At 45.0% G+C, this 16,558-nt stretch overlaps 1 protein-coding gene and 1 long non-coding RNA gene across 5 annotated transcripts in view; one reads left to right on the top strand and one right to left on the bottom strand.

Moving 5' to 3' along the window:
- The window catches only part of LOC139753457 (uncharacterized), a 192,749-nt gene extending 185,146 nt beyond the window's left edge, over positions 1–7,603 (top strand). The window contains exon 5 of the long non-coding RNA XR_011713713.1: positions 6,447–7,603. This is a non-coding gene — a long non-coding RNA (uncharacterized lncRNA). The remainder of the gene's footprint in view (positions 1–6,446) is intronic.
- Positions 7,604–7,771: 168 nt separating this feature from the next.
- LOC139753440 (uncharacterized) overlaps positions 7,772–16,558 on the bottom strand; it is a 499,944-nt gene continuing 491,157 nt past the window's right edge. For all 4 annotated transcript variants that reach the window (XM_071669980.1, XM_071669971.1, XM_071669961.1 and 1 more), the window contains exons 7-9: positions 12,144–12,273; positions 10,294–10,591; positions 7,772–9,073 (exon numbers count right to left, since the gene is read on the bottom strand). In XM_071669980.1, the coding sequence (XP_071526081.1) occupies positions 12,173–12,273 (101 nt within the window). In that variant the 3' untranslated portion in view covers positions 7,772–9,073; positions 10,294–10,591; positions 12,144–12,172. The remainder of the gene's footprint in view (positions 9,074–10,293; positions 10,592–12,143; positions 12,274–16,558) is intronic.

The following is a 16,558-nucleotide window of genomic DNA, read 5'->3' as shown; positions in this document are numbered from 1 at the left end:
AAGGGTTTGCTTATATATCTGTTGAAGGCAGTGTGAACCAGTAGATATGTCAGGGGTTGCTTATATAGCTTCTAGAGGCAGTGTGCACCAGAAGATATATTAAGGGCTGCTTATATTTCTTCTGGTGTCGGAATTGATCAGATGGTATATTAGGGGTTGAAATATATCTGTTGGTGGCAGTGTGGACTAGGAGATATATCATGGGTTGCTTATATGTCTGCTGAAGGCAGTATGGCCCAGGAGATAAGTCAGGGGTTGTTTAAATATCTGTTGGTGGCAGTGTACACCAGGATATATGTCAATGGTTGCTTATATGTCTGCTGGTGACTGTGTGGACTAGGTGATATGTCAGGGGTTGCTTGTATGTCTGCTGGAGGCAATGTGGACTAGAATATATGCCAGGGTTTGTTTAAATGTCCACTGGTGGCAGTGTGGACGAGGACATATGTATTGGATTTCTTATTTGTCTTCTGTTGGCAATGTGGACCAGGAGATATGTCAGGGGCTGCTTATATGTTTGCTGGAGGCAATGTAGACTAGGATATATGCCTGGGTTGTATATATGTTTGCTGGAGGCAGTTTGGACCAGCAAATATGTCATGGGTTCCATATATGTCTGATGGAGGCAGTCCGGACAGGGAAATATGTAAGGGGTTGCTTTTACATCTGCTGGTGGCAGTGTACTTCATGAAATATGTTAGGGGTTGCTTTTATGTCTGCTGGAGGTATCACAAACCAGGAGATATGTCAGTGGTTGCTTATATATCTGCTGGTGGCAGTGTGGACCAGGTAATATGTCAAGGGTTGCATATATGTCTGCTGGTGGCAGTGTGGACCAGAAGATATATCATGGGTTGCTTATATGTCTGCTGGTGTTAGTGTCTCTGATGGAGACAGTATGGCCTAGGGGATATGTCAGGGGTGTCTTATATGTCTGTTAGTGGCAGTGTAAGCCAGGATATGTTTCAAGGATTGTTTATATGTCTGCTGGTGGCAGTTTGGCCCAGGTGATATGTCAGAGGTTGCTTTTAAAGTTGTTGGTGGCAGTGTGGACAAGGAGAAATGTTAGGGCTGTTTATATGTCTGCTGAGGGCAGTGCGGATCAGGAGATATGTCATGGGTTTCTTATAAGTCTGGTGTTGGCATTGTAGCTCAATTGATGTATCGTTGGTTGTCTGTAAGTCTGTTGGTGGCAGTGTGGCCCATGAGATATGTCCTGGATTGCATATATGTCAGCTGGAGACAGTGTGGACCAGGATATATGTCAGGGGTTGTTTATATGTCTGCTGGTGGCAGTGTGGACCAGGAGTTGTGTATATGTCTGCTGAAGGCGGTTTGGACCAGCAGATATGTTATGGGGTGCTTATATGTCTGCTGGAAGCAGTGTGGCCCGGGAGATATGTCAAGGGTTGTTTATAAGTCTGCTCGAGGCAGTTTGGACCAGTAGATATGTTATGAGGCGCTTATAAGTCTGCTGGTAGCAATGAGGCCCACGAAATATATCAGGGGTTGCTTATATGTCTGCTGGAGTAATTATAGACCGGATACATGTCAGGGGTTGTTTATATGTCTGCTGGTGGCAGTGTGGACCAGGACATATGTATTGGGTACCTTATAAGTCTGTTGGTGGCAGTGTGGATCAGGAGAAATGCCAGGGGTTGTGTATATGTCTGCTGGAGGCAGTGTGGCCAGGGAGATATGCCAGGTGATGTTTATATGTCTGCAAGGGGCAGTTTGGACCAGGAGATATGTCAGGGGTTGTTTATATGTCTGCTGGAGGCAGTTTGGACCAGCAGATATGGGTTGCTTATATGTCTGCTGAAGGCAGTGTAGACAAGGAGATATGTCAGGGTTGTATATAGCTGTTGGTGGCAGTGTGGACCAGGTGATATGTCAGCGGTTGCTTATATCTTTGCTGGAGACAGTGTGAACAAGCAGATATGTCATGGGTTGCATATATGTCTGCTGGTGGCAGTGTGGACCATAAGATATGTCAGGGGTGTCTTATATATCTGCTAGAGGCGATATGGACCAAGAGATATGTAAGGGGTTGCTTATAAGTCTGCTGGTGGCAGTGTGACCTATGTGATGTGTTAGGGACTTCTTGTATATCTGCTGGTGGCAGTGTGGACCATGAAATATGTCATGGGTTGCTTATATGTCTGCTAGAGGTATTATAGATCATTTGATATGCCAGGTTTTGCTTATATGTCTGCTGGTGGCAGTATGGACCAAGAGACATGTCATGGGTTGCTTATATGTCTGTTGGAGGCAGGGTGGACCAATAGATGTGTCACGGGTTGCTCATTAGTGTGTTGGTGGCGGTGTCGACCAGGAGATATGTCAGGGGTTGCTTATATAGCTTCTAGAGGCAGTGTAGACCAGGATATACATCAAGGGTTCCTTATATGTCTGCTGGTGGCAGTGTGGACCAGGAGATATGTTATGGGTTGCTTGTATATCAGCTGGTGGTAGTATGGACCAGGAGGTATGTTATTGGTCGCTTATATGTCTGTCTGCTGGAGGTAGTGTGGACCAGGAGATAGGTTATGGGTTGCTTATATATCAGCTGGTGGTAATGTGGACCAGGAGATATGTCGGGGTTCCTTATATATCAGGTGGTGGTAGTGTGGACCAGGAGCTATGTCAGGGGTTCCTTATATGTCTGCTGGTGGCAGTGTGGAACAAGAGATATGTCAGGGGTTCCCTATATGTTTGCTTAAGGCTTTGTTGACCAGGAGATATGTCAGGGATTGTTTATATGTTTGGTTTAGGCAGTATGGACCAGGAGATATGTCATGGGTTCCTTGTATGTCTTTTGTTCGTAGTGTGGACCAAGGGTTGTTTATATGTATGCTGGTGGCAGTGTGGTCCAGAGATATGTCAGGGGTTGCTCATATTGCTGCTGGAGGTTTTGTGGACCAGCAGATATGTCAAGGGTTGCTTATGTGTCTGCTGGTGGCAGTGAGGACCAAGAGATATATCAGGGGTTGCTTATATAGCTGTTGGTGGCAGTGTGGACCAGAGGATATGTTAAGGGTTGCTTAAGTAGCTACTAGCGGTTTTATGTACTAACAGGTATGTTAGGGGTTATTTCTATGTGCTGGAGGCAGTTTGGTGCAGCAGATATGTCTTAAGTTGATTATATGTCTGCTGGAGGCAGTGTGGACAAGATGTGTCTGGGGTTGCTTATATATCTGCTGGTGGCAGTGTGGACCAGGAGATATGTCTGGGATGAGTGCCTATCATACATGCTGGTGATGATAGGGGTGGGAGGCCAGTGTACAGACTGGTGATGACAGGGGGAGGGTGGCTAGCGTTACACGCTGGTGATGACAGAGGTGAGTAGCTATCATACAGTTTGGAGAGTGTACCTCCACCAGTGGTTCCAGTTTAGTGTGGCTACACAGTGGATCGCGTGGCATGACTCCACTAGTTGTCCCTAGGTATTGTGGTTTCACTGGTGGATCCTGAGCAATGTGGCTCCACTGGGAAGGGGGATCGAGGTGCTGCACTTCATGAATCAGATACGAAAAAGATGAATCTCTGAGGAACAAAGATGAAGTATGTCAGACACCCACTAACACAAACTGCAGACTATAGGCTTGATTCATTTCAAATATTTTTACTTTTCTAAAGTCAAACAATTGTTCGGTGAACTGTTTTTTTGAGCAGTGAACCAAACATCTAATTGAATTGATGGGAGCGACACTGACTGGAGTTTGAAAACGATTTTAATCAGGGTTTATTGGAGTGTTAAAATTTTTGTTTTTTTTTTCGACTAGTTTTGTTGAGGACATGGTGAGTGAGGTTCGAACCAATGCACTACAGGCTGACTCTAGTTTCCTACGCTGTAAATATTTCTTGTGACAGCGAGGTTGGCTGGCAGACTGAGATTTAGAGAAGCCCGGCGATCTGCTCTTGTTCAGAGTCCGGTGGAAACCTGGTGCTCTGCTTGTGTGGCTGTGTTTGAATGTGGCAGAGGTTGGTGTTCCTCACACCTGATGCATAATGTGTGTGTTCCTGCCGAAGATGATGATACTAATAGTGAGTTGTAAGAGGATGCAAACGGTTGACGACTTGGTTCACTCCCGTGAAGTCTTTATTCAGTGTAGGTCACACACTTGACCAGCATCTGTAGTCACTGCTTCACCTAAATACCTTCAGTCCACTCTTCGCCTCACGTCCTCTCACTCTATGCCATTCTTCTCAGTCTCTCATGGTATCTCGTCAAAATTCGTTCACTTTCACCACCACCACCACCTCCCTCACACCAGTGTCATTTCCTCCTTTCCTTCTAAACCCGCCCGCAAAACTAGACATTCTCACATCGACTGAGATATGTGATCAGACATAACCCATCTCCAAAACCTCTCCTTTGTATTCCTGTCAATGCCCCTTACCCCCGTCTAAACCTTTTTACCGAAGCTTACTAATGTATGCATTCCCCCCCCCCCAAAAAAAAAAAAAAAAAAGAAATCCACAACACAGCTCAACACGTTTTCCCTGAGTTGTACAGGAGATGCTGTGTCCCCTAAAAGTTCATCAAAATGTCATGGTAATTTTAGTCCTTGTGAACCAGAGGAATTATTATGATATATTTTGAAGTATCATTCCTAGTATATAAGCCTCTCATAATGTTATATTCCAGTTCCGATTTTTTTTCTTTTTTTGGCCTGAAAAGTACACTGCAATTAAGCATATAAAGAATTACATAATTAATACATATGATAATTCCCTTCATATTCATTTAGTATTTGTGGTCATTTTTCTTTGGCCAAAAAAACGTTTTGAAAACTGGAATGTAACGCTAGGGAAGGCTTCAGTACTTGAAATGATAATGTATTATAATTCTTTCTTTGGCTGACAAAATACTAAATGAGCACAAGGCGAATTTTCAATATATATATATATATATATATATATATATATATATATATATATATATATATATATATATATTTCTTTTTTTTATTATACTTTGTCGCTGTCTCCCGCGTTTGCGAGGTAGCACAAGGGAACAGACGAAAGAAAAGGCCCCCCCCCCCATACACATGTATATACATACGTCCACACACGCAAATATACATACCTACACAGCTTTCCATGGTTTACCCCAGACGCTTCACATGCCTTGATTCAATCCACTGACAGCACGTCAACCCCGGTATACCACATCGCTCCAATTCACTCTATTCCTTGCCCTCCTTTCACCCTCCTGCATGTTCAGGCCCCGATCACACAAAATCTTTTTCACTCCATCTTTCCACCTCCAATTTGGTCTCCCTCTTCTCCTCGTTCCCTCCACCTCCGACACATATATCCTCTTGGTCAATCTTTCCTCACTCATTCTCTCCATGTGCCCAAACCACTTCAAAACACCCTCTTCTGCTCTCTCAACCACGCTCTTTTTATTTCCACACATCTCTCTTACCCTTACGTTACTCACTCGATCAAACCACCTCACACCACACATTGTCCTCAAACATCTCATTTCCAGCACATCCATCCTCCTGCGCACAACTCTATCCATAGCCCACGCCTCGCAACCATACAACATTGTTGGAACCACTATTCCTTCACACATACCCATTTTTGCTTTCCGAGATAATGTTCTCGACTTCCACACATTCTTCAAGGCCTCCAGAATTTTCGCCCCCTCCCCCACCCTATGATCCACTTCCGCTGCCAGATCCACTCCCAGATATCTAAAACACTTCACTTCCTCCAGTTTTTCTCCATTCAAACTCACCTCCCAATTGACTTGACCCTCAACCCTACTGTACCTAATAACCTTGCTCTTATTCACATTTACTCTTAACTTTCTTCTTCCACACACTTTACCAAACTCAGTCACCAGCTTCTGCAGTTTCTCACATGAATCAGCCACCAGCGTTGTATCATCAGCGAACAACTGACTCACTTCCCAAGCTCTCTCATCCCCAACAGACTTCATACTTGCCCCTCTTTCCAAAACTCTTGCATTTTGGATATATATATATATATATATATACCATTTGTGTAATCATTTAAATGCTTAATTACAGGACTTTTTTGCCTCTAAATAATATATGAACTAGATTCGTGTTCATCATTCAAAAAAGGCTATGTTCAGTTTTGAAAACTATTCCTACTTTCCGAAAAAAATATAGCAAAAAGGGAAGATTTTCTTTCAGGGCATAAAATTTTGAAAAAACAGAATAGGTGATTTTTAGGAAGTAGAGTGTACTGATGTCAAAAATACAATCAAAAAAGTTTCTAGTATGTTGAGAATTTTTTGTTGCATATCTTCCATATAACTATAAAGTTTGGGTAACCACAAGAGAATCTGATTTTACATGTATACCTGCTATTACTGCATATATCTACATATTAGTGTACATGTAGATGAATATACATATGCTATATAGTTCAGGTAACCGCTAACGATTTTCTCACTTTTGCAGGCCCAGTATGGATGTAAATATGACGTGGCCGTCATTTGAATAACCTCAACAGCTTGTGTGAGGATTTCTCTACCACCACAGCAGCAGCGGCCCTTACCAAGAAAAATAAAGATCGCATAACGTTTTTGGGTACAAATTCGCTGACCCAGATAAAAGGTGGGTAGCGCAGACACATGCTGCATTTCATGTGCACCAAGACTTGGCCAGTGGATGAGCGGCAAGCGAGAGTCATTGCCTCTTCACAGTGCCCATGGTGAGCGAGGGAGCAAGAAGACCGACCACTCCAGCAATGCTCCATCTGTCTAAATCAGCGTAACAAAAATATACTACCAGGAATAAGGAGTCTCTATCTAGTATCCCGACGTCGTCATGGCAATCTAACCTGTTCCACACAGTGAAGGACTACCAGTTCCACCAGCACATCTAGAACAGCAGGAGGAGGAGGTGGCATGACCAGCTGCAGAGTCCGGCCAGATTCACCAGCTGTCGTCACTTATCATCCGTCAGCAGGGGATGTTGACACACCGCATCTGATTAACCAGAGTGAACTGATTTCGTTTAGTATGAGCTGAACCTATCAGAGGTAAGGTGGTTACTTTGGTGGAATCGTTTTATACGGTTTTGTCAAAATTCTGTCTTTGAACTCCACACTGTTAATGTAATTAGGTTTTGATCCGAGTTTTGGAAGAAATAGGAGTGGTTTACCACAAAATGAATATATTACTGCTTCTGTGACAAAAACCTGAACAATTTTATTGATTTAAGAACAAATCGTATGAAATTTATGTAAAAAAAAAAATACCATGAAAATGTTTTAGGATGTCTAGTTTTATTGTTAATATATCCCATATAAGAATATATATATGATACATATTTACCTATTATCATATATCGGCCTTAAATATCTAGCTACTATACACATAACCACTCACCCTAGCCTCTGGCACGTTCTCAATCTGCTAGCAGCGTTAAGGCGCCAAAACCTGTTTACACTGCATTGTTTCTTTTTGATAAAAAAAATTCAAATTTAGTGAAATGCTTGTCATAGTGAACTATGATTATTTGTCTCTTACTAGTGAAAGTTTTTTTTTTAATTCAAATTTTATATATATATATATATATATATATATATATATATATATATATATATATATATATATATGTACAAAGTCTTGTCATAATCATCTGCCGCCCAAAATTTTTTTCAAAAATGATGTACTAACTTCCAAATGAATTATCTATTCTTTCATCATACAATTTGAGTTTATTTAAAATATAAGGAAAAGGATTACAAATGAAAGTCATCCGAAGTTTAATGTTTTGTGTATATATATATATATATATATATATATATATATATATATATATATATATATATATACGCACACCAGTCAGCAGGTATATACAGAGATTAAACGAGGACCAGGGACAGAGGTCAGTAAATGAACCCCACACCAACTACATCATGGTACCACGTACTGATGGAGTTCATTACCTGGAGCTCACACTACCTCCTTCATAGCCCCAGGTACATTATTGAAGGTCAGAAACTGGACCCCCACACTACTGCCTCACAAGGTCCAGCAAGAGAGTACCGGAACCTACTGCTTGGACCCATCTTACCTGCCTCACACACAGACACTTAACCAGACTCCTTCAGCAAGATCAGTTGCTTCCTGTGGTCTGGCTTCATAATCATCTCCTACAGGTCATGCTTCAGCCCTCATCACGGGGCTCACCTTACTCCTACGGGAGTGGCTGTATTTACCTGGGGCTGGCTTCACCTTATCCAATTAGGCCATGACATTCCCCACTGATGGCTGGCTTAATCTCCCAAGTGTCGGTCACCCTCCCCAAGAGAGACCGCTACACCATCATGCCTGAAATCCTTACCTCTCCTCTGAGGATTGTACTTATCCTCCCCTCCAATGCCAGAGGGTCGATATGGTAGCTCCCTCATGACGTCATGTGCGTCGTGGTAAAAATAAACAGCACATCCACACCTCTTCAACCTTCCCTTTACTCCCTACTGATCACTCTATGAAAAGAACCCTCCTCAACCCCTGTTCCTCTTCCCCCTTATCTTATCAACTCACTCACACGTCTCACCGACCGGTGTACACCTCCAAGCGAAAATATATATGCATATCTGAAAAAATATTTTACAAAACACAATTTACACATTACTGAGAGTTACAAACTACCCTTAATAATATATCTATATAATCATTTTTGTGTGTGAATGTATAAAGTCCATCTTCCTTGAGGCGTCTGTGGCTGAGCCGGCAATGCTAGCTGGCCAGGGAAGAACAGGATGCAGCAGCTGTCGCGGAGAGTGCAGGGTATCTGTGGCCCTGCTGCCACCTGGACACGCCATGGTTGTCCCCCCCGGAGAAGAGCTGCTCTGTCGCAAGTCGTGGTGAGGGTACTGGAAGGGGTGGAGATGGGTCCCCTAGACTCGGCCTCAGGTGCCTGTGGTGGTGGCCGCTTGCGGGAAGTGTAAGACACGGCTGTAGCGTAGGTGTTATAACAGTGCACCCGGCTCAGGCAGTGCCAAGGAATAGGCTGTGATAGAGGATTTCGGGGCATCTGGACCCAGACCTAGGACACTATACCGTCGTACTCCCCTGGCGAGAGAAAGAATGGCTGTATCACATGGAGATAAGTTTATACAAAGTATCTTTCACTACAACCATCCCTCTCCTCATGCATCTTCCTGGTGCTTCTAACCCCTAACCAGTTGACTAACACAGACACAAACTCGTCTGGTTTACAAACTTAATAAATTTACTAAATTCTTATAACATATATACACAGACCTGCGCACATAGAAGCACACACAAGTGAACAAGGCGGAAGATAATCCGAAACTTTTCCAAAAGTGGTCAAGGCAAGGGATAATCCGAAACTTTTTCCATAAGTTCATTAGGAGTAAATTGTCTGTTAAAGAGCAGTTAGTTAGGCTATAAGGGATTCAGAGGGGAGAGTTCTAGAGATGATGTAAAGACATGCGAGTAACTAAAGAAGAGTATTCACAATCGAAGACACTGTAGCCCCAACACGAGCAGTGTGGAATGGGGAGGAGATCTTGCAAAACCGAAAAATAACAAGGGAAGACATTATTAGAAAACCAAAAGGGGTTTAACCCCGATATACAGTACCGATGAAACTTCTAAAGATTTACATGGAAAGTGTGCAGATACACCTGACAAACCACTTGTTCTTTTCATGATGTCGCACGAGGAAGGTAAAGGACCAAGGAAATGTTAAGTAGGCAATTGTCATACCCATCTTTAAGAAAGGAGACAGGGGAGGTTGGACTCGTCTCTCTGACGAGTATGGTCTGCAACATAATGAGAAGGATAATCAGAGAGTAAACTGACGTATACATGCGCAAGAGAAAATGCTTGAGAGGCAAATTGGATTCAGAGACAGCATAAAGAAGTTAAAAAAGAAATCATATGATAGAAAATGTCCAGGCGAGGGCAACCCACGAGTGTCAAACTTCCTCCTCTTACCGTAGAGGGGGTAACTATTATCAGGTAGTTACACTCACGTTATGTATGGAGAGATTATTGTATGGGACATACCCACGTTCAGTCTGATTTTGCTCTACTCATTCAGACTAAAACAGTAATTATAATTACATCTGACACTCATCTGCGATCGCAAGGATGAATACACAGGAAAACATTGAACGCTTTCAACCTCTGGTGTGTTCTTCACGATATGCACAAGTCAGACTCGCACTCTGAAAAAAAGGTGATATTCTGAAGAGATCTTTTGAAACCACCTACTTACGTTCCTACCTGGGAGAGCTTTTCAGGTGACACACTCGGGGGCTCACCTGGGAGGGTTTGTCCAGGGTGAGAGGGGGGGTCATACAGCAGCTTGGAGCCTTCGGTCTCCCCCACCGTCACCGGTCCCCTCACCACACCCACACCCTAGGACGGTCGCTGGCAACGCACCAGCCGTCTGACCTCAGTCTACGGCAGCCACTCTCACCACCTGCAGTCGGTCACGGATGCCCGGCATCGGTCCCCTCTATCAAATCCACCACTACCGCCACTAGTGGCATCCACCTCCCGGGGACAGGTCATGGATGCCTCTGTCCCCAGCACTCACCACGCCGCCACATCCACCCCCTGGGGAAGTGACAAGCACTAGTTAGTTCTGTGATGAGGTTTATTCTCTCATGGGACGTAGACTTGAACAGCAGTGCTGCACAGGAGGGAGTGGAAATACAGGATATATATATATATATATATATATATATATATATATATATATATATATATATATATATATATATATATATATATATATATATATATATATATATTCAATGACATTACATTGGATAAAAGTTAAATGTTGTTGGCGTTTTAATACATGGTAAGAACTCACGGACGTTCAAACTTGTTTCAGACCCAGGCAGAGGCCAACAACCACGAAGAGTGTGGTCTGACTTTCCTAGGTTGTGACCTCATTCAGGCCCTGCAGCTGGCGGTGAGGCCCCACAGCTGATGACGGGGCCTGCAGCTGGTGGGAGGCCCCGGGAAATGGTGACGGAGCCTGCAGCTGGTAGCATGGCCTGAAGCTAATGGTGAAGCCCCCCTCCCCTCTGTTGGCGACGGAGCCTGCAGCTGGTGACGTGGCCTGCAGCTGGTGGCGTGGCCTGTAGCTGGTGGCGTGGCCTGCAGCTGGTGGCGTGGCCTGTAGCTGGTGGCGTGGCCTGCAGCTGGTGGCGTGGCCTGCAGCTGGTGGCGTGGCCTGTAGCTGCGGCACAGAGTAATTGCCTACGCTCCCCCCCCCTCCCATCACCCTGACGTACCGCCTTTACTCCAAGCCTCGCGCACAGGACGCTCAGCTGTGTAACGTATTACGCTGAATTACGTTCTAATGTATTTTTTCTTCGGTTGCTGTCAAACGACAAGCTTAATAACCAGCACATAGATCCTGCAGCTGAAAACTGAGTCACATTAAGAATTCTAAACACACACGCTGCATTCACACGCACCAGAGGGCAATGCACAGGGAGGAGGGAGTGCACATCATTGGAGAGAATTCCAGGCACACCTGTGCATTAACTGGGACCAGAGTCTACTGAGAAGCGCCGGGAGCTGAATGCACACCACAGGGAAGAATCCCTGATGCACCTTTGTATGCACAAGCACCAGAGAGCAGTGTGCGGGTGCACATCACAGGGGAAACGCTGCCTTGAAACACCAATAATCTTCCGTAATCAGTTGTGTCGCGCTCCTGCTGCATCTCCCGGCGAAGATCAACATTTGCTTAACCCAAGCTAGAGTTACTTATGGCCCGTCCAACCTCCCACCGCGCCCCTGGGCCCCGATGGGTCCTCCTGTGGCGTCCTACACCTCACCCTAAACTGCAGCTGACGTGTGGGTTGAGTTCGTGAGGCTATAACTGGTAATTACGAGGATGAGAAGTATAAGTTACTGGTGCAGGGTAAAGACATCTTCAGCCATACTGAAGATTAAGTCTCCTCCAATGTGTTAAGTGATTATCACATATGCGTGTCCTTGTTACGTGCATACAGTAGTAAATGTACAAAAATGAATACGACTGCACATGTGTGAGTCTGTATGTACGGTGTTTTGTGTGTGTGTGTGTGTGTGTGTGTGTGTGTGTGTGTGTGTGTGTGTGTGCGAGGAGGAAGGCGTGCAGGCTCACCCTCAGCGCCAGCAGGTGCAGGCAGGCCACTACGTCCAAGGGATCTTCTTGACGTACTCAGCACTCACGTAGATCCTCAGGTCCAGCAGGTCGTAGAGCAGCTCCTCCATCTGACCTGCTGCAGGGGTACCTGAAACGAGGGATGGCAGGTGTGAGCTGTGTGGTGAGGGAGATACGTAGCCACACAGGATCCACGAGGAATCACACACGCTACACTATACCAGGTTATACACCGTGCACTTCAATATGTAGGCTTCCACAATACTGCACATGTCGCATATTGATAACAGCCTACACACCATGTTATACAGCCTACACCATGATACACAGTCTATACCATGATATACAGAATACATCATCATACACAGAACACAGCATGATACACAGCCCACATATGATACACAGCCTACACCATGCTATACAGCCTACACCATGATACACAGTCCACACCATGATACACAATCTATACCATGATACACATCCTACACTATGATACACAGGCTACACCATGATACACAGCCAACACCATGATACACCATGATACACAGCCCACACCACGATACACAGCCTAACCATGATACACAGTCTACACCATGATAGCTCGCACCATGATACACAGAATACACTATGATAGCCTGCACCACGAAACACAGATTATGAAACAGTCTATATCATGATACAGAGCAAACACCATGATACCCAGCCCACACCATGATACACAGCCTACAACATGATACACAGCCTAACCATGATACACAGACTAGACCATGATACACAATCTACACCATGATACACGGAATACACTATGATACACAGCCCGCACTATGATACACAGAATACACCATGATAGCCTACACCATGACACGCGGCTAACAACATGATACACAACCCACACCATGATACAGTATACACCATGATACACAGTCCACACCATGATACACAGCCCACACCATGATACACAGCCCACACCATGATACACAGTCTTGACACGCACTCTACACCACGAGTCACGTATCTATTGGAAAACGTTTCAAGTTTCATGTGTGAGTGACGGGCTTAGGCGGCGACTCTCGCCAGATATTATCGAAGCAATATATCATCAAAAGGTGAATATTTTTCCTTTGAAAGGGTAAATATTTTTCCTTTGAAAAGGTGAATATTTTTCCTTTGAAAGGGTAAATATTTTTCCTTTGAAAAGGTGAATATTTTTTTTCCTTTTACAAAGTTATCAGTCTTAAAGGCTACGGGGGTCTTAGGGTTTATCAGATGGCCGACAAGACATGGTTTTGATGTCAGCCAAGTGGAGGTGGAAGGTGGTGTGGAATGGGTGTGGGGATCAGGTGGACTTCGCCCAGGCTGCGTCCTCCCTCAACGCCTCCGTTTTCTGTTCTTCGTCTGCTGCGTCCCTCCACGGGTTCTTGTGTGAATATCTGCCGAAGCTCCTCTAATACGATATCTGGTGATTCCATTTTTGCCCGCGGTGCGCCTTCGTATCTCATTCACAAGATTTATAGCAGAGGTGGTGTGGTCGAGGGCGAGTCTAGCCTGGCCCAGGGGAACACTTGCGCAGTGTCCTCAGCCAACGTGAGTGATGGCACTCTCTGTTCACCAGGGTAGACACACACACACACACACACACGTCTTGAAGCTTAACACTGAGGTGGAAAAAGGGTGGAACTGCTGAATATACTACGTCACTCTGGAGCGGAGTGAATGTAGTAATCCTTATGTAGGGTCTCATTTAGGGTGAAGTGGATCACTTCAAAACACCGCAGACTGACACTCGAAGAAGCGGAGTGCCACCAACACCACCACAACAATCATTACATTATCACCAACACCACCACTATATCATCACCATCTACCACCACCATTGGTGCTAATGACTGAAAGTCATCACACTAACTACGATGATAAGACCACTGAGCATGACGGTACGACACTGAGCCTTTATCTATCCCAAGTCGACCCGTACATATGTGGGTGGAGCCTGTATGCTACGTCATTGTCCCGAAACAAAGAAAACGTGCTGGTACAAGGTTAACGAAAACGTCGATTCATCTACACTTTGCATACCTTCCCTCACAGTATGCATACCTTCCCTCACAGTATACATACCTCCCTTCACTATCCATACCCTCACTCACAGTTTCCTAGCGCGGCCGGGTCCGTTTTTTGGGTTGACTTATATATATATATATATATATATATATATATATATATATATATATATATATATATATATATATATATATATATATTGTTACGAACATGGTGTGTGCCCACATGTTCGTATGTATGTGTATGGTGTGTCTTTGTGTATGGGGTGCCTTTGTGTTGGGTGTTGTTGCTGTCGGCTCGGGCCTCACTTCCCTGACCGTGTTAATTGTCTTAGTAATTCTGTGTTGAAGCAGATGTTGACCAGTCCTCCAGCACCCGAACCCTTACCAGCGGCGTCAGGTAAAGGCGTGGGGCCAGCTGCGGGGGTATGTGATCCCGTACGTCCGCTGCTGTCGTGGACAAGGAACAAAAGAATTTGAATTCACGCCATATGTGGGCTGGACCTTAGGCCTCCTTCAGCCAATCACGTCAAGATGAAGGCGTGAAAATATATATATATATATATATATATATATATATATATATATATATATATATATATATATATATATATATATATATGCTTAGGCACGACCCTTGGGAATGATGGTCTGGACTTTGACCTGACTTATGAGGGTAAGGTCTAAGGCAACACCATAATATCCAAGGGTCATACCGTCTCGCTCATGAGATTACTGCCGTGCTAACAACGCGTTACATTTGCTGCTTACACTAGGCGGCCTCCCAGGTCACTGGGCGGCCTTCCTGATTACCGGGTGGTTTCCCAGATCATTGGGCGGCCTCCTAGGTCACTGGTTCGTCTCCCAGGTCATTGAGTGACCTCCCGGGTCATTGTATGTCTTCCATTGTATGTCTTCCAAAGACACTGGAGGCATCTCAAGTCAACGGACGGCCTCTCAAGTTAAAGGGCGACCTCCCAGGTCACTAGGTGGCCTCCCTGCGTCACTGGACGGGCTCTCTGGTCACTCGGTGGCCTCTCAAGTCACTTGGTGTCCCCTGAATAACAGCGTTATTACCGTGAACCTTACAGATCACCATCACAGCTGCCCACAACGCCAAGTGATACCTGCTGAAACTCCAATGTGTACTGTTGGACGTTCGAAGCGTCCAAGGTGCGAGGGGTAGAGCATGGTAAGGACTGGCGCAAGGTAAGAGGTAAGGATTAGTGCAAGGCGAGGGATAGTGCATGACAAGGATTGGTACAAGGTGGGTGATAGTGCATGGCAGGGATTGGTGCAAGGTGGGTGATAGTGCATGGCAGGGATTGGTGCAAGGTGAGGGGTAGCGCAGGGTGAGGATTGGTACAAGGTGAGGATTGTTGCTAAGCGAGGGCTGGTGCTAGGTGAGAGTTGGTGTAAGGTGAGGAGGAGCGGAAGAACAAGGTATGGAACGGTGCAGGCGCTGCAGCATATCACAGAGGCCGCCGTCTGAAGAACATGGCCCCGAACTCCCTCCGTCACCAGCGTCTGAGGATCTGCTGCAGTAACAAGTGATCATATTAGTGAATCAGGGAGAGAGATCAGATCAGCAGGAGAGTCAGTCATCTGGCATGACTCACACAGGCTAGCCATCTGATAGGATCCCCTCACACCTTCACTGATCTTACCGAACAAGAAAGGAAGACGTGGTCGACAATATATCCTCTTGGGGAGGAACGGACGTAATACTCGCATCTCGCGGTGGGGAATCAGGTGAATGCGTAGGTCCCTATGGAGTGGCAGATGTGAGGCGGAACGAGGATGGAAAGGTGGACGCTTAGATGTGCAAAAAAATTAAAATCTATTTCAAGAGAAGTGAATCAGTCGAAGAAAGGAAACATGGAAGCAAGCGGTGGTGGAGAGGCTGGCTATACTCTTTAAGATTTGAAAAATAAAACTTCACGTTTCTCGCTGCTGGCCCCCTCCTGCATGGGCATTAGTGAAGGACCGGCAGACGTGGTCAAACACCACAGCAGATAATCTGTCAGCACTCTGTGGAGGAGTTGTCTCGCACGTACTACATTAATACTTCCATACGTGACGCACTATACAGTATGTCTGGCACGGATTCTGTATTAATGACCAGGAAGCAGTTCAAAGCTATCAAATCCTATACAATAGGAATACGTGTAATCATCTCAGTTGCATCTTGTGGATCAGCTTATACGGACATAGTCCATTGACGTCAACCAGTGATTCACATCTAAGGACCGAGAACCTTAACAGTGATGTGTGGGGCTGTTCCTCAGTTCCACTACTGCCTAATGGACACCAGCCACTGTTATAGTACTCAGGATGAAGTCTCTTAGTCCCTAA

This window comes from Panulirus ornatus, chromosome 2 (assembly GCF_036320965.1).
Source record: "Panulirus ornatus isolate Po-2019 chromosome 2, ASM3632096v1, whole genome shotgun sequence".
Classification (NCBI taxonomy): domain Eukaryota; kingdom Metazoa; phylum Arthropoda; class Malacostraca; order Decapoda; family Palinuridae; genus Panulirus; species Panulirus ornatus.
The sequence above is the reverse complement of the archived record's forward strand: the minus strand, read 5'-3'. Positions and strand labels throughout refer to the sequence as shown.